The sequence below is a fragment of the Mastacembelus armatus genome, chromosome 17 (genome assembly GCF_900324485.2).
Source record: "Mastacembelus armatus chromosome 17, fMasArm1.2, whole genome shotgun sequence".
Lineage (NCBI taxonomy): Eukaryota > Metazoa > Chordata > Actinopteri > Synbranchiformes > Mastacembelidae > Mastacembelus > Mastacembelus armatus.
Window position 1 is genome coordinate 17,620,394 of NC_046649.1, and position 19,432 is coordinate 17,639,825.

The window sequence follows — 19,432 nt, forward strand, 5'->3', positions numbered from 1 at the left end:
GGGTAACTACACTCAACTCAGTACAGACTTAAGTGAAACCCCTAAACGCAACTCGTCCGTGTCTCCGGTGGTGTCCTACGCGTCTCGGGTTCTCGGGAGATCTCAACTTTACGCACAGAACGGCGCTTAAAGAGCAGCGTTTGTTGCATTTTCATTCTAGGATCCGCCGGAGCGTTTCTGAGGTAGAACCAGGCTCATGGCATATTTGTCCACATCCCCTTTACTGGTGCCAGGTGAACGGTAACTGGAACTTCTTACGACTGTCGAGCTGCTTTAACCAACATGCCGCCCAAGAAAAAGGTAAAATATCCAAGATTTTTGTCTTCTTCTGTGTGTGTGTGTGTGTGTGTGTGTGTGTGTGTGTGTGTGTGTGTGAGTGAGAGAGAGAGAGAGAGAAGACAGAGAGAGAGCGTGCGCGTGCGTGTATGCGCGCGCAGGACAGGAAGGGTAGGAGAACGCACCATCTGTTGTACTAGGCGTTAATCCTTGTGTGAGGCCTTTCCACATCATTGCACTCACTGAAACAGTCACAGATAGAGATGCATGACCACATGCATGTATTATGTCATGTATTATGGTTGAATACAACAGGTCTCACAGTGAGTTGCATAACCAATAACCTGCAAAGATCAAGTGGAAACTTTTTTGTAGTTTGAAGAAAACAGACATGAGGGAAACTCATGAGAAAATAAGTCACATTGTTTCTTTTCATAATAATATGAAGTGTTAACTCTGGATGTTTAAGTTAAAAATACATCCAATAAACTAACAAAATAAAAACAAAGACAAAGATTTGAACTACATACATTTTTAAATTAGAAGAACTAGATTTGCAAGTTCTAACAACTTCCCCAGCTGTTGAATAAATTAACAAATTTAAATAATTCAGACTAAGGTAAAAGTAAACACTACAAGATTACTTGTAGCAAAGCACAATGTGTCTGACTGTTTTAATCATCTGTATTCTGTCGCACAACAAAAATGAGCTGGAAATAGAGATTTCGCTTTATTTGGAGGAGGTGAACCAAAGGTTATTATTTTACTTTCTAAAAAATCTATTACCATATTTCCTGTGTCTTTCTGGAGAGAAAATAGTCTCAACTTTGGAAACAAAAATCGTTTTCATAATGTAGTGGACAGTACTGAAATGTAATGTTTAGGTTTGTGTCGTCCAGCTCAGTTAGTTTTTATTTCTTCTGGACCGGAAGAAGCAGCAGTCTTCAGGGTCTAAAAACCAACTGTACGTTGCAGCAAACGTCAGTCAGACACAGGTAGTGATGAGTTGGTTGTTGCAGTGGCACATTGAGCAGCCTCATATTTCCCACAGGTGTCCAAAAACAGAGCTAACAGGAGAGTGACCATTGGTCTGACATCAATCAAGCGTATGTGCATGAAACTTAGTTCCAGATAAAAATGTGATTCCAAGTTAGCCATAGCGTATTGAAATAACTGGGACACCTGAGAAACACAAACTGGGACTTACCTGGAGAAGGAAAAGCTTCTTAGTAGCAGTTACTGAGGCTTTACATCCAGGTAGCAGCTCCGTGGAGCAGTGAGGCAACGGAGCTGTCTGCAAAGTTCTGGGGTTTTTAAGGTTATGGTTGCATTGTTTTGATTTTTTTTTACCTACTGTTTGTCTGTTTTTGTATTAATGCTGTCAAATATGATGAAATGAGATATTTTCATACTGGAAATGAGTGACAGACATGCCAGTTGCAGTTATAGTGTTGGTGCAATAAGTGAGAAATAGTTTTAACAGGAATGCTTGGGGCAAATGTTTTTTTATAATCCCCACACATGCACATGCCCCTCCTTCCCATACCAGCTCTAATCATGTTGCATCATAATACTGTGCAGTGCAGAAGAGCAGAGAGACGTACCATCTCAGAACCATAGATGAAAAGTATCTTTTACAGGAGTACAGCAAGCTGGGAATTAGGTTCTATAGATAATATTAATGCCGCTATTGAATCTCTATCTGATGACTGACAGGGAGCTGGAGCACATGCGGTGTAAGCAGCAGTGGCCATGTGTGAGGGGTTTGCATTTGTCTCTCTCTCTTTAAATCCTGGATTGACGCATGCTATCTTAATCTCCTTAGACAATCATGACCCAGAGAGAGAGAGAGAGACAGGCAGACAGACAGAGAGAGAGGAGGCCAAATACACATGGCTTCCCCCGCTTCCCTTCTGGCTTGATAACCCCCCTCCACCCCCACTTCATGATTTTTTCCAATTTAGTCTTTGGTGCAATGATCTTTCCAGAAAATCCTGTTTTTTTTTCTGACATTTTTTAAATTGCTCAGATTCTGTTAATGCTGTGAATGATTAGTCATTAACGAAATGATAATCAATTTGTATTGTGATCTTAAATCCCTCCCTTGAACAGAAATGGTTTGAAGTTGTTTCTCTCGTAACATTAATGGTGAAACATACTAATCATATAACCTTTATGTTGTTTAAAGTGTTTAAGCTAAACAAGGTTATGTTTATCATACATGTAACGCAAAGACATAACAAGGTCTACACTGTAATAGAAGGACAGTGTTTGATGTTTGATCTCATCACCATCAAGTCATGGAGCCTTGGTTGTTTAGCACAGTATCATGCAGCCAAGTGTGAGACCCCTCGAATGGGGTTCTCAAAAAGTTGTTTCAAAAACAGTGTGAGTTGATATTTCGCCACCATTACTATTGTGAACTATGTGTGTGTGAAATCTTGACTCTGTAGCTACTGTAACTGAGGCGGTCAGGGCTAGCTGCCATAGTTACTTTTTCTTTAATTAATAACCAACCACAAACTGGTGGCAGCAGTAATAAGGATCAAACCCATATCAATGGACTATTTACACATAAATGACATTTATTGAAGTAGAGATTTGCCACCTCTTTTGATCTATAATTGTAAATCTGAATGACTGTGATGCAGCCTTTAACTCCACAGACGAAGCCTGTGCCAAAATAAAGGTGGCAGTGCCAGCCTGGCCATATCTGCTCTATGGTAGCATCAGGCCCAGGGCATGGAGCCAGTCTCCTTCAGACAGATGATGCAAAGCAGCTGATTAGACAGGCCTTGGAGAAAACCAGACTGGAACACAGAGTGAATGTGAATGAACAAGGCTGATAATGACCAAGAGACACAGTAGCAAAGAAATCATCAACAGAATAATATCAGAGTAAAGGAACAGGATTTGATTCTGAGATGACTAAGGTCTTACTGTTCATCAGCTACAAAAATGGCCAATACATGAACATTTTTATAGGAAAAAATTAGGACTTTGTGTACACCTGGGCTTACTGCCAGCAGCTCATTGGATGGACGACAGAAAATTACTCACAATTAAAGTAGTAAGCTGCTCTACAGACAACAATGAAGTGTAGTGAAGGGTGTTTAGGAGCAAGGCTGTTTTTTGTGGTTTTTGATGCATAACTCCATTGAAGCTGACCAGGAAGGTTTTAATGAAGCCTATTAGTCTTCTGTCCAAGAATTTATCTGCAGATCAGCTGGAATATCCTGAAATCACAGAGATGGTCTACTTTTATACTTTGTACACTAAAACCAACAAATCTACTTTGAGATTTTGGTAGTAAGTGTCACATGGATTGAGATCTGTGTCAACAGTACCTGTGACTTGTCTAAAATAAAAAGGAAAAAGAGGTTGCTCCAATAGCAGAGTTATTTTGGTGTCTATGCTCTGGAAAATGAAAGACTATTCATTTCCTGCATAAATCACTTTGGTCCATTTCAGAAAGTGGAATCTTATTTTTCAGACTTCCTGTGATTTTTTATATCTTATCCTTGATTGTTTTGATCATCGTGTATATATCCTCATGTGGAGCTTTTTTTTGTTTGTGTAATATTGTAGATATTTATATGAAGTTGTATGTAATATGGATTTATACCATTTATGTAGGCATGTGTCTTACTGTGTAAACTCATGACTGTGTATGGTTGATATGTGAGTGCCATGTTACCAGCTTGAATGACAGTGTAGACTTAGATGTTTGACATCTTCAGCTGTTAGGAAGTATAGTAGCAGTGATTTTGAACACCGTCAAGCTGACCTAATCATACTGACCTTCCCTATGGTGCTCTGTCAGTTCAATGGCACCTCACTACACTGCTTCATCACTGTTAGTGTGTTTTATTAGGATGTAGTGGATACTGGAGTTGTGGAGGATGATGTTTGTTTTTTGTGTTTCTCTAAGGATCACAGCATATAAGTTACAATGGAAGAAATATTTTCATCAGTGGGAGTCATTTATGCTTAGGTGGCATATTTCTCACATAGGTTGCCATGGAAATGACTCTGCATTTGTTGGGGGAGAGTGCAGCAGGAATGATATCTGTTGTGACATGAGTGTATACTGTCTGCTGTCTGCAATGGATAATTGCTACTAGTGCGAAGCTTTGGATATTGGCAACTAGTGACAAGTGTAAATGGATGAAGTTCTAAATTAGGAACCACAAAAAAAAAAAACAGACCAGGCTTATAGTTAAAGTTGTTTGTGTGCTGCTGGTTAATTATCTGGTTATCAATTGTCTTACAGCAGCCTATGTGGGAAAGTTTACCTTTTTTCACAAAACAATGATCTGTTTTATTACGGCCATAGTCCTGGTGAAGCAGTGCCATATAAACTAATCCTTATCTTGCTGTGTTTGAGATTTTATTGATTATTCAATGTAAATTTACTTCTCCTCTTAACTTTAGCTTGAAAGACCTGTCTGCTCATTGTGACCTCAGCTATCAAATCTGTTGTTGTAGTCACAAACAGTAGAAATCTAAAAAAAAAATCGCTTTTGCTAACGAAGCATGAGGAGTTGCTCATTTCTCTATAGTCATGATGCAAATAAAATTACATAAATGTATCTTTCCATTTTTTTTTTCTGTAGTGGATTCTGGAGTAGTAATGCAAATGTGTTACTTTCTCAAATTCAATAATGAATAAATAAGAAAACATTTGAAAAGCTGCCTAAAATATATTTAATGTTGAGCATAAGTTGTAACTTAGCCTTTCTTTAAAACCGAGTCCAGAGTACAGTTTGTCCTCTGTTGATTCGCAGTGCTCCAGGCCAGCCAGCTGGCTCCTGGTGACTCGATGGCACTGATTATTTCAGGTTTAGGGATGGATCCCATCTCCCCAATCAGATGCCCCTTTCTAATGTCGTCCCCTGGCGTGTGCCGAAAGAGCTGTGTAAACGTTTTTGAGTAGCAAGAGGAGTCACCTTCAGGTAGCACATGGAAAAATGTGACTTGTTCACATCATGCTCCACCTTGCTTGGCCCACCCTGGAAGCCACATAATCACGTTAATGGGCTGTGATGCTTCTCCAGCAGGGAGAGACAGGGATCAGCAAAGGGAGGTGAAGAAAGTGATGGAGATGAAGGAATAAATTAATGAGTAGAGAGTTTGACCAAAGACTGAAGTAGGAAAGGCAACTTAAGGGAGCCATATTGGACATTTATATGTAATATAATATGATGGCTATAGAATATATGATATGATTATTAATCGATTTTTCCATTTAAATTAATTGTAATGAGATTTATAGTAAAGCCTTTTTTATGTCACAAGTGATGCCTTGTGAGAATTAAAATAGGGCTGTAAATTGATTATTTACAATGTAAATTAATCTGCCAATTACTTCTTAGTTTAATCAATCATTAAACTATCAGAAAATAGAGAAAGCTGTCTTGACTGCACACACACACACAAACACAATCATAAAATATTTACATTTTCATTTTCTGTCAGTTTACTCATCATGTAAGAGTATACTATTATTTTCATGCCACAGCTTAAGTTACAGTTTATGAAATGTGAATGATGTTGACATTTTCATACAGTACTATACATTAATACACGAAAAAAGGCAAATCCTTTTCCTTCATGTTATTCCATAATTTTGCTTTCCCTCACCCAAATAGTAGACATCCCTAAGTCAACTGCAGTAGTGAGCTTAACATTGTTTAATAATTCAGCGGGGGCGTTTCGTACTATTGGCCGAGGTGGCATTGGCTTGCAGAAGAGGTAGGTGCTGTGCGAACAGATGTCTACACCAGCCATGGGTAAACAAAAGCCCATGCCTGGGCATAATTTTACCCAAGGGAGATTTATTTCCTCCTTTCGTATTCCTTCCTCATCGTGTTGAAATCTCTGGCAAGATATTGTCTCCACTGTATCCTGCTGCTTTTCTTTATTGTCTAATTACAAACGCTGTCCCTTGTTAATCTATTGTGTCCCCATCCTTCTTTTGTCACATTATTTGAGGTTTTGTAGAAAATGCTTTTTTTTTTAGTTATTTTAAATTTTTTGAAGAACATGCTGGTAAATTATTTTCACTTTATTTCAATTTATCTTGCTGATAGCAATTGATTGTTTTTTCTTTTTTCCCTGACTCATTTTAATTCCTATTATTTGACACCCTTAGCTTAATTTGTAAATCAGCTTTAGGTATTTTAAAAATTTTTTCATCCTGAAAAAAACATTCTGTTGGTCTTCTTCATTCAACATGTATCCTCGCTTTACTTTCCTAGTGCATTTTATTCTTCTCTCTCACCTTTCTCAAACGTCCCATCCTCTCTCCCTGCAGCTCTCATTCACTCATTTCACTTAGTTTCATAATACAAGCTATTGAAGCTGAGTCTTTTAGAACTGAAGATAGGGCTAACATAACTATTGGCCTATAGTAATGACATGCTGTATAATCCATCATCGTCAAAGTCAGAGCATCTCACTAGCATCAGGCAGTGCAGTGTGTGCACTCACATGGAATAACGTAGAGAGTAGGAGTGGGTGACAGGGTGAAGGAGAGCCAAAGGGAAATTGTTCTCTGCTGGTTGAGCATGAGATTTGAACAGTGAACACATTTTGAACTGACATTCATATTCACTGAGTGTAGACTCATAATCCTTTTTAATGAAGATAGAAATGGGCTTTCTTACAATACTTTTGTCAAAGACACTTTGTTTTGGATTGTTTGGCTCTTGCAACCGGTGAAAGTGACACTGTGCAGAAGTCATGGAGAGAAGGTTAGGATTGTTTGGAATTCATGCTTTGTGTCCAACCTTTGTTTAGGTTTAGGCTCCTGTAACACTTGCTAAAGTGGGAAGTGTAATGTAATGTTAGCGGTAAACTGCAGTTTTATAGTTTATAATAATAATATTCCCATTGATAACTCGACTGCAACAGTAGATTTATTTTATGTCATTAGGCTGTTTCTTGCTCTAAATATAATAAATGTGATTATGCTTTCATTTTTCCTTGCAACAGATTGATGGTGGGCAGTGTGCATATTTATAGTACTGGAATTACTGGAATCAGTGTAACTTCTATATTCAGCATCTCTTGCTGAATAGTATGCTCTTTTCATTCACTGTGCCAGAGTGGGATTGTAGCGAGCAGGCGTACACAGGCTCCATGTGTGTTACTGAACAACTTGTTTCACGTTGGTGTCACTACGAACTGTGTCCAACAGCACTGGAAAGTCAGCTGTTCAGCTACAGCAGACTCTGCTTCTCTGACATTTAATTGAATGGAGACTGTTGTACTCTGTTGCCTAAACTCTAAATTTACAGGATTTTAGGTTACCAAAAGTGTGCACAGTAGGTAGTCAAGTTGTCAGTCAGTGTGACTTTTGCTCTGCACTGTTACCCCAAACATTTAAAAACTGTTTTTACAAATTGTCCAATGTTCATACTGTCTGTAGGAAAAATGATCCAGCACTCCGGGCACAGGTGGTTGAGAAATTAATGTAATGTGAATGCATGGTATTTGGAAAAAGTGACTTTGACACACCAAGAACTTGGGATCACTGTTATTAAAATTCATCAGCCTGAGCAGACTGTCTAAAACCAGAGAGCTGATTTGTGACTTTGAGATGGAAGTGTGTATCGTGAGTGCCAGATTGACATAGGGGGCTGTGCCACCTCCTGGCTATGACACCGAGGGCATTAATTACCATGCCTTTGAGGGGACAATCTAATCTCTGGGACACATGGCACATAAACCTGTGTGTCCCGGGAGAGATCTGCTGCAATGTTACTTGACAATTAAAGGCATGAGGGTGCTGGGAAAAAGACGCGAATATGAGAAGACATGCCTTTAGATGTTATTAGGTCATAAGCAGAAAATTTACTCAAGTGACTCATTTGAATTATCTTGACTTGTGATACAAGCACAAGAACGATGTCTTGCCTCATGAAGTGGGAGGATTGTGTTTGAAAGACACAGGAATTTATTAGGCAGAGAGAGCGAAGCTTATTATGGAAAATATAGACTCCAGTGTTTTCAGAGTTTGACATTTGGGACTAAAAGTCAAGATATTCCAATCTCTCTTGCTTTTATTTAGGCCATTCTTTTTCCTCAACACTTTATGGAAGAATACAGCATTGCTGGAGTTTTCCTTTTATCAATATTAAAAAAACTCACACTGCTCATTTGTCCCGCCTGGTTGGAGGTATATTATAATATCAATCCTTTAGGCTTTGACTAGGTTGTCTTCAAGGCACCAACTTAGGCTGTGACTAAATTGTGATGTTTTATATCATTGTTATTGACACTTTTATTTAAGATTTCAAAGTTATGTATTTTTTTTGGTGTTCAGATATCTTGTTTTGTATTGATTAATTGAATCATCACTGCAGCTCAACATTCATGACATATTGAATATTTGTGGATCATTTATGAGACAGTTGTGTTCATGTGATTTACACTGAATAGAGTTCATTTAAATCATCCTTCTTTTCTTACTCTTCAAAAAATAATGAATCGACGTCTCTTAACAAATGCACTGCACTGCTAAATCAGTCTCTAATGCATTGCAATGCGTAATAATTAAATCAGTGCAGGGAACTGATTCGCTATTCTCTCTCTCCTGCAGGGAGAGCGTCAGGACTCAGATGTCGTTGAAGAAAGAAACGCCCAGGTGCAGCTGGAGAAGGCCAAGGTACTTTCTCAATGTTGCATCACGGTCTCACCCCATCCAGCCCGCAGTGGCCCTCACAGGCTCATTTTTCAGAGAGCCTGTTTTCAAGGACACGATTTCTGCACAGACAGGAAACAGAGACATCAGGACATCAGATTAGTGGAGCAATATTCTGCTATTAAAATGAGTCATTGCAGTCTTCATCCTTGTCATCCGTTTATGTGCTCAGTGTCTGTAGAAGGATAATAATGAAGGATATCAATGCTGATTCAGTTAAACAGAACTTTGACACCTTCTTCAGTTGACTGCATTGGAGGAATATAATCATAAAATATATTTCATGGCATGATTTGAAACCTTGAAACAAATGTACTGTTGCTGCTAATGCTTGCAGAATTTCTTTAAAATTGTAAAATCAAAAGTCTAAAAGAACAGGTCAACTGAGGCAATATATAATAAGATCCATGATACATGATGGATTTTGCTGCATATTTCTCAGTTTTCTAGAGAAAACAAGTTTGTCAATATGTCAGTCTAAAACGTAATGTAAAAGCAGGTCTTCCACTGGAATTAAAAAAGAGAGAAATGACCACTAAACCTTCACCTGTCTTAATTGTAGTATCATCCCTGTTTATTGCATCAGAAAGTGGGTTTTCACTTTTATATTTTATATATTTCTGTAGATATAATGACCATGAAGGCCATTACAGCCAAAAATATCAAAATATCACAACTGGTATTAAACACTTCACCTCTTTTTGCCTTTTAAGTAGCAACTACAGACACCCGTCCCACTGAATATTGAATTAAATCCTCCCCCACAGACTTAATGTGCTCCCAGTGGTGCTTTGTAATTAAGGCGGCAAACACCCTCGGCCTGTCCCCTGCTGACCCAACTGCCTCTGCCACAGCCTCATTTCTTCAAAGTGGAGTAATTAGCAGGTTGATCGGCATGGCACAGACTGATAGGATTACAACACCAGCAGGCATTCAGTCTAGAGGAAACATAGAAGAGGAAGATGCCATAGCAGATATTTTGATTTCTAAGGATTTGTTATTAATAACATTAACATCGCCCCTGTTGAAGTGTCCGAGTGAGTCATGGGAGTCTGACTGTGATCCAGCATGATCAATACCAGGACCCTAAAACCAGGAACATAAAATTCAGCCATTATTTATTTTATTACCTAAATACTGTGTATCCGTTATCCAGGTGTGGCAAAATGTCTTCAGTGTTAAAAACTATAACAGGTTGTGTGCTTCTACATTAGTTGGCAAAAGTACAACAAAAATGTTATTGTCATGTTAAGGCAGGAATTTAAATTTTTGAAATTGAGTGAAATATGAACTATATTGGTTGAAAATGTGTGTGTCTGTGTGTGTGTGTGTTTTGATTAAGATGACTGTGACATCCGTTGGTAATAATACTTTGGTGTGAACACCTGTCCTGTGTCTCCAGTACAAGCCTGTGGCATTCGCTGTACGTTGCAACTTCTCTTACACTCCAGCAGACGACGACAACGTCCCTGTGCCAGGCCAGGCTGTCACCTTTGAGGCCAGAGACTTCCTACATGTCAAAGAGGTTTGGAAAAGCAGCACACAGTCATCACACCATACAGTAGATCACAGTGACATAAAAAGCACCATTGTAGGAACTGAACTCAGTAAACTCAGAGTAAAACATGTTGGTTTTATGCAGCAGCTCTTTTAATCAAAGACAATAACAGAGATCCTAACACTAAAAAAATGGCTGTGAAACATATATATTGTTTTTCTTTTAAACATCCAGAAGTTTAACAATGACTGGTGGATCGGACGGCTGGTGAAAGAGGATGGTGTGGTGGGCTTCATCCCCAGTCCAGTTAATCTGGAAACCATTCTCATCAGAAGAGAAGTCCAGGCGAGGAAAGCTGCCAAAGCCTTAGCCAAGTATGTACATCAAGCTGCTCTTTCCACTTGATCCCATACAGAAGGGTATTAAACTAGTACACAGCGTACTGTGGTGTGCTGCCTTGTCTTGTTATCCTAATAATAATCTTTATTGGTGCAGCACACATACAAGCAAACCTCATTACTAAATGATATACAGGAGATTATATGATGTTTGAGGTATTTAGCTGAAAACATCAGGGATTAGTCAAACTACATTTTTATTAGAAAGGTAATATCAGTCTGATGAGGCACACACCAAGTCACATCAGAAAATATTTTATAGCTACAAGTAAAGCAACCATAGCTGGATTAAACTTCAAGGGTTCACTGCAGCAGAAATAAGATGAGGCCCCAGCTGACACCATTGAAATCTAGTAGAACCTTTTACCTCTGTTTCCTCTTTTTCATCAGCAATGTAGGAAACGTGAAACTAGCATTTATCATTTTTATCAGCACCGACCATTATTTTGGCTGTTTCAATGTCAAGTATCACTGGCAGCAGGTTATATTAAGGGAATATGGAATTGCTTTGTTTTAATTCTGTAAAAGTGAGAGTTAAAGTTTTTTAAAGTTCTCTGCAAACTGATGTGTGTTCAGCTGAAGATTGTTTTCCTTTGGTCAGTGTCAGTAAGCTGTTGTTTTTTTTTTTCTCTAATCAGCCTGGCTGACAAGAAGATCTACTTCACTCTGGCAGATTTTCACTTGACCTAGTTAGTCTGACAGAAGCACATCTAGGGGATCTTGGAAATTTGGCTTTAGTGGCAACTGTGTTTGTACAAACACTTCAACAGACAACTAAGCTTTATATAGCCCTATCTTACACAGTATGTAAGTAGATACCACTAAGCACAAAAAGTTTTATGGCATACATGAATAGTAGTGTTTTCATCATGACTGTAGGCCCTGAGAACTATTGTCTTTAGTGGGAAAAATTAGACATAAGCTAATTCAATACTTCTCTCTCATTTCAGCAAAGCAGCTGCTCAAGCAGCTCATGATATGAACTCAAAGAAATACACTCCGCCCTCACAAGGTCAGTGTGTATTAAACTGTGTAAAATGATTTTTTTGTCAAACTAAATTACTGGTGAGTTAAAGTTAGGCACTTCTCTTATTCTTCTCTGTAAATAGCTAATCAGCAAGTGAAAAAGAAACCGGTAAGAGACTTTTTTTTTTGTCTTTTTTAAAAAACAGGACAAAATAAAAAAAGACAGATTTCAACATTTTTATCATGTTTACTCTGTGTTTGCACTGCCTCTTGTAATATGTACTGTGTGTAATAAACTGAATTAGTCTTTTGTTTTATTTATATGTGTTTATTTATTGATTGTGTGTATAGGGGGAGCAGGTGGCTATGTATGATGTAGTGCCTACAATGCGTCCTGTGGTTCTAATGGGACCATCACTGAAGGGCTTAGAGGTGAGGCTGCCTCACATATGCTAATCTTAGCTCTTTATACCTTTTCTTGTAAAGGTCCCGAGATGCTGGAAACCTTAGAAACCTAATTTCGTATTTAAAAAAAATATTGGTGTTCCGTGTTGAACTTGAATCCAGATGAAATTAGTTTAAAATGTGGATTTTCTATCTAATTCCAGGTTACAGATATGATGCAAAAAGCACTATTTGACTTTTTAAAACATCGATTTGAAGGCAGGTAGGTTCAGATTTATTTCTTAATTGTCACACATCTTTTGTGGAAAAGAAACATAATGAAAATTGTGGCTTTAGATAAAATGTCTGTTACTTTGGCTCTCTTTCAGAATTACTATCACACGGGTGACAGCAGACATTTCTTTGGCTAAACGATCCATCCTCAACAATCCTGGCAAAAAAGCCCTAATTGACCGGTCCAACACCCGCTCCAATTTAGGTTTGTTGTTTTATCATCCTAACCTGCAACCACCCCCAAGGCAAATTAATCTTGGAACACCTTTTACCTGTTTGGGTGGCTGGGGTTTACCTCATCAGGACAACTCAGATTCTATCAGTCACACATCAATTACCACAAACAACACAACAAAATTGGTTTTTGAAAAAACTTTGAGTAGTTGTCTTAGCTCTCAGTTTTGTGCTTGTGGCAAACCTCACCCTCTTGGAACCTTAATTAGATTTAAACATGAAACTGATACTGTCTGACCAAGGAATGAAATAAAATGTGTCAGACTTACACATTGTCTTTATTTCACTGAAACCCAATGCAGTATATGTCCACTGGATGTTTTTACTATCTACTGCAAAGTTGAACCCTCATTCTAATAATGTTTGAGATTATTGCATGCATCACAGTAAAGACATAAAGATATTTGGGGACATATGTTATTTTGCTTTCTTGCGATGAGGAGATTGATACCACTCTCACTTCTGTACACAAAATACAAAGCTACAGCCACTTAGCAGCTTAGCATTAAGACTGGAAACAGGAAGAAGGAACAAACTTAACATTGTCAGGAGTACAAAATAAAATCAGCCTACCAGCACCTCTGAAGTTCATTAATTACCATCCTATACATTTGTTTAACCCGAACTAACTGTTTGCCTTTTTTCCAGCCTTTATTGCGGGCTAAGATATTAATTGCTGGCTATAGCTTTATATTTACTGTAAATATATGAGCGTGGTATCATTCTTCTCATCTAACACTCACCAAGAAAGTGAATATGTTGAAATTTTCCACTGAGCACTAGCTACAAAATAGACCATATAGGTTGTTGAGTCGTGTCAGTAAAAATGTGTGTAGTAGTGAGTGTGCTAGATATTTACTGGGCATTTGCTATTCTTAACACAATGGCAATGCATAGTAGGCTAGTATAAATTCCCCCTGCCTTAGAAGAAGAAAGAATGGGCATAAAACAGAAGTGAGATAGGATTTACTTGGTTTTCTCTACTCTTGTCTTTGTCATTGCTCTCTCATCCCAGATGCTGCTGGTATGTATGACTGACAGCACCAGTAGTCCATGTGTGTGTGAATGCTCCACCTCTCTTCCTTTCTTCCATTCAATACTTCATATCTGTAACAGCAGCTGCTGTTCTGACACTGCTTCAAGAGTAAAAATAGGCAGGGCATTGACTTCTTGTCTTTACAACTGTTCACAATTAGACTGAACCAGGATCAGGATTGTTTGTTTTAGTTTTTGATTTAATTTGCAGTGATTTAATCTGTGACTACTGCAGTATAACTTCTTAAAGGACTGAAAGCCCCGGCCTTCTCCATGCCCCGCTTTCCTGCTCTCCCTCTAGTGGCTAATCTTCAAATTACTTCTCCCATGACTGAAATATGTGCTTCTCCACATTTGTTACACAGCAACATAAAAACACTAACTTAATATTATTCTCCACTTGTCATATGAGTTGCTGACAGATATAAATAGTAAATCATAAATATATAAAATTATTATTAAATGTTAAAATCATTAATATAAAGACATCTTTATATGTTGTCTGTGAGGTACGATGTGTTGTTTTAAATATAAACAAGAAACTTGTGCAAAGAAATGCACAATGAAAAGATTCCCTGGATTTTAGCTGTCAACATCATGCTCTTGCTCTCTGCTTTTGCAGCCCAGATTCAGGGAGAGGTGGAACGTATCTTTGAGCTTGCCCGCAGCCTGCAGTTGGTCGTTCTAGATGCAGACACAGTAAACCACCCTCTCCAGGTGTCCAAAACGTCCCTTGCTCCAATTTTGGTCTATGTCAAGATCTCCTCACCAAAGGTGAGCTGCATTAAAGAGTGTTGTACATAAAGTACATTTTACTACAATTGGGCTGCACCTTCCTATGGACTAACTGTTCCTCACTTGTCTCAGGATGACGATCTTGTAAAGTGCCGACAGCAATGATAATTTCCCCTCTCTCCAATCCTCTTCTGTAGGTGTTGACTAGATTAATCAAAACTAGAGGGAAGTCTCAGACAAAGCATCTTAATGTTCAGCTGGTGGCAGCCGATAAGCTTGCCCAATGTCCACCGGTGAGTGTCATCTAGTGGCTACTGTGGGAAATTGGTACAATAGTAGTGAATTCATGGATTGTTATTATGTCATGTTGTAATGTTATATATTTCAGTTGTTCCACTGAATTATGCATTTTATTTTGTCTAGTAAAAGTAATTAAACCAGAATATGGATGAAGCGCATTTATTTACTTTTATGAAGCCTGTAGCTATCACAGGTGACGGTCATGCCCTCAGTATGTTTTCTCTGGAAGTTTTGGGGCTTTAGTGGCTCATAGGGAGTTTACACAAGATCTATATTTTGTTTAAGCTGGTTCAAGCATTTTTAGATTCTGTGTATTTTTTACTACTCATAGGCTGCAAAAAGTATTGGTGGTCTTTGAAGAAATTTTACGTTTACATTGAATGGTCATATCACCATTTACATTTATATGAAAATGACCTTATGAGATCATCTATTTCCTGATATCTATGAATCTCATTGCACGATTCAATTTAATGTCTCAGATACAGGTTAGTCTTTTTTGTTTGTTTCCTACTCTTGTTCTTCTTTCCTATTTCTTGTAGGAAATGTTTGATGTCATCTTAGATGAGAACCAGCTAACAGATGCCTGTGAGCACATCGCTGATTATCTGGAGTCCTACTGGAGAGCCACTCATCCACCAGAAATGGAGCCTGCCAATGCACTAGTGGCCCAGCTGGCTGAGAACACACTCCCCGCCAGTCCTTCAGCAATACCGGTACATGAAACACAACTACATCTGGGAAAAACTGACAATAAAATAACAGAATGCTGTCATCTCATCTCATCAGATTCATATCATGAGTAGAGAAAGTCTGCTGAATGTATAAAAACTGTGTTAATTGTAAATTATCAACACAGCCACACAGAATGATAATGTTTGTTGACAGAGAAATTTCAAGTGTTCCATCTGTATTTGTTTCCATGTTCTCATCTAACATTTTCATTTCATTTGTCCTCATTCTACTCCACTAGAAAGTTGCAGAAATGAAATAGGTCAAACTTTGGTGAGTGAGATACGTTCAAATTTTAATAGCTGAGTTTTCATTTCAGGCTTAGATTCCTGCCTTCTTTAGAACTTAGCTAGCACTGACATCTGTATATTATTAGAAAAAACAGATTAATATGTGGAGGGTGTGGGTAATCTTCCAACAATCTAGGAGGAGAAAAGTACCTTAATGACATATAAATGCCATAATGTCAAAGTCATAATAAGAGAATTGATCAGAAATTATCAATCCAGATTCAATGCACTCTTGATTAAATAGGTATAAACATACAGTAATGGTATTGTCGGTCAACAACTTGGCTGGAAAAAAACAGTCAATAGTTGACTGATTAATAGATATTACTTACACTGCATGTTCATTAATCTGGTGATCAACATTAAAAGATGTTGTTCTATACTGTAGAACATATATCTGAAAAGTGAATCAGTTAATCACTATTGAAAATAATGGTTGCAGTAGCTGTAGATCAGATGCAGAGAAGAGAAGCAGCTAGTGTGTGTTCCTTTTGTGTGAACAGAGGCAACAAAACTACAATAAACAGCAGAGTGTCCCATGACTAAAAGCACTTGAGGACAAGCTGTCTGTGTAATAGCAGCCATGTCTTTGTATGTTTAAGTTAGTGTATATGTGTACAAATACAACTGTGTCTGTGTCTTAATTTGAATACATAGCATTAGGACACATTTGTAGTGACATTTATTGTGTGACTCATTAGATGACACTGTGTTGGTATTTCTTGTCCTAGGATGAGCAGAAAAATAAGAAGTCAGCAGCACCCAAGAGGAAGGGTTCCCGTGAGAACCATTTAGACCAAGAGCCCCCTTCAGGCCAGGCTCAGGAGCAAAGGGTTCAGGAGGGCCAAAGAGAGGAGGAAGAGCAGCTCCTAAAGAGTGAACCAAAGAGACCCCAGCACACTCACCACCATCACCATCATCACCACCATCGTCGGATGGAGCACCAGAGCCAAACCCAGCACAGCCAAACATCTGGTGGAATGGATATACAGTCGAGCAAGGATTATAGCCAGCGGTTTCCCCGCAGGCACCAGCCTGAGGAGAGGGAGGAGGAGGTGGAGGATGTGGTGGAGGAAGATGATGATGAGGCTCGCTATAACAACCGGGGCCATAACCACCACCACCACCACCACCATCACCATCAACATCAACACCCCCGTGGGAACAGCCAGCCACATGTTGGGGAAGATTATGAGCAGGAGCACAGTGAACGCAATCGGCAGCACAGGCATCACCAGCGTATTCCACCTCGGACACGCCATCCAGATCACTATCCTGTACACAATCACCATAACTACCACCACTACCATGGTAGATACAGGGACAGGGACAGGGACAGGGACAGGGACAGGGACAGGGACAGGGACAGGGACAGGGACAGGGACAGGGACGGGGACAGAGACGGGGACAGAGACAGGGACAGGGACAGAGAAAGAGAAAAACACAAGGATAGGGAAAGAGACAGAGATAGGGATCGAGGTAGAGACCGAGACATAGATGCACGACAATGGCCCAGAGATTCCTATATACACTAGTGACTGTTGTTTCTACTGTGGACTGGTGCATGGTTATATGCTGCTCAAGTCATAATGCACTAATAGACAGGGCACAGTGTGTTATCTTTGTAGAAAATGTTTCTCCTTATATTGTGTACCATTTTTTATTTTTACCCTTTGCCAGACACACACACTTTGTCCTTCTTTACCAAAAGGAATTTTAGCACTTGTAGGATATGTTTTTTCTTTATTTTCACCTAATTCATATTGGTCTGTGGTTTTGCACAAACAACTGCACTGATTCACCGATGCAGTATTCTGCTGTAAAACAGAGCTGCATTTAATAATTTTAATTTTAAGTTGATCTGTCAGTTGTTCTCAGTTAATCAATTTGTCAATACAAATGTTTAAACATAATGAAAAATATTTCTGCGGTCCAATGCAACATACTCTAATGTGTTGTTTTGTCTGAACTATGTCCAAAACACAAAAACGTTTAGTTGGCTTACATACATAACAAGGAAGAACATTATATCTGCACACTGTCTCAAGAAGAAACTGCAAATGCTACATTTTGATAGTTGATAGTGCTTAAAATACAAGGATTGACTATCAACATAGTTAATAGATTTATGTTATGTTGACTGATTTATTTGACTCATAGATACAGCCCCATTTTCAATTTGGCATTGGTCATGCAAATAACAGCCATGTTTGCACTAATTGTTAACAAAAGTCACTTTTTATACACTGATAAACAAAAGAATCAAGAAAGCAATTGGCAAATCAATCAGTAATGACAATAATCATTGATTTCAGCACAAAACAGGTTATGATGAGACACAATGAAATAATTAACTTTGATCTTGAGATTCAATAAAATCACTTAAATGGCTGTTTTCATTTTCCATGCAATGAACACAGTTTATGATTTTTGTTTCTACAAAGTTACACAAAGGGATGTTTTGTCTAATCCAAGGGCCAAATAACTGGGGAACAACTGACTTGTGTGTTTCATTGTCACATCTTACTCTGCCCTTATATATTTAAAATCAAATGTGTATCTTCAGAAGCCAACAGTTTATTTTAAACATTGATATGGAAAATCAAACTATTTTTCTACATGATTCTAAAGGGAAGTCAAACTTTGCTTCCTAGTTTTTTAAAAGGTATTCAAGCATATTTATTGACTTGCATTTGCTCTATCCAGAAGCATGAATAATCTTTGGTGACACTGACTTGTGTTATATGCAGGATACACTATGCATCTTGTGATAAAATGTATGGCTTGAATACAATCTCTATGCATTTGTACATACATCATAATTGCCTTGTTAGGTAAATGTTAGGAAAACTAGATTCTGTTGCAATGGTTGGCAGCACTTGCCCTAGTGTGTATGATGAGATTGAATTGACTCTTTTAATTTCCATTTTTTGGGCAATTTTTGTTTTGTACAGCATTCAGAAATTAAGTTTGACAGATACGCATTCTATTGTTGAAAATCATTAAAATGTAAAACAAAGTATGTGTTAAGTGACGTTTTATTTGAGGATACAAGCACCTCCCTATGGAGATATTTAATTATAATAATTATCTCAATTAACTACAATTTAAAAAAAGATGGAGGGGTAATATTTTATTCAATTTTTAGTTTGAATAAATAAATGATGAATGGAGATGTGGAAATGCACAAAGGTATTATATATAATAGATACATTTATATGCAATGAATAAGAATTAAGGCAAGCCAAATTATCTAACTATACATAATAACAATTTCTACAATTTTGTGGGGGGGAAATGGAAATGGAACAAATCTACCTGGAGACACCCATGTCATTCTGGTGTTTCGTTTGGGTTCTTTAATGTGGGGAACAGCGCCCCCTGTAACGGAACGGTTGATAAATATCAGTGTGCGTGGACAGAAATGGTAAAGCATCTTTACCACCACTTGCGGACAGAAATGAGGCAAGATAACGATACATAAACAGTTGACGCATATAGTATTGTTGGACGCTTTCCTTTGAAAAGAAAGTGAGAATTTGATTGTGAACCCACTCTTTCCCTCTCACAACAAACATTTAAA

The 19,432-nt window shown here is 38.2% G+C and overlaps 1 protein-coding gene across 1 annotated transcript; it reads left to right on the forward strand.

The window, feature by feature from the left end:
* Nucleotides 1-8,872: 8,872 nt before the first annotated feature.
* On the forward strand, nt 8,873-17,522 carry cacnb2b (calcium channel, voltage-dependent, beta 2b; the record flags this gene model as incomplete). The annotated part of the gene is made up of 12 exons (XM_026313407.1): nt 8,873-8,947; nt 10,386-10,508; nt 10,716-10,855; nt 11,830-11,891; nt 11,989-12,014; nt 12,197-12,277; nt 12,454-12,512; nt 12,619-12,728; nt 14,415-14,566; nt 14,725-14,820; nt 15,370-15,543; nt 16,581-17,522. Coding segments are annotated over 12 exons (1,902 nt in total), but the record flags the coding sequence as incomplete, so codon positions are not given.
* Between the last annotated feature and the right edge of the window lie 1,910 nt (nt 17,523-19,432).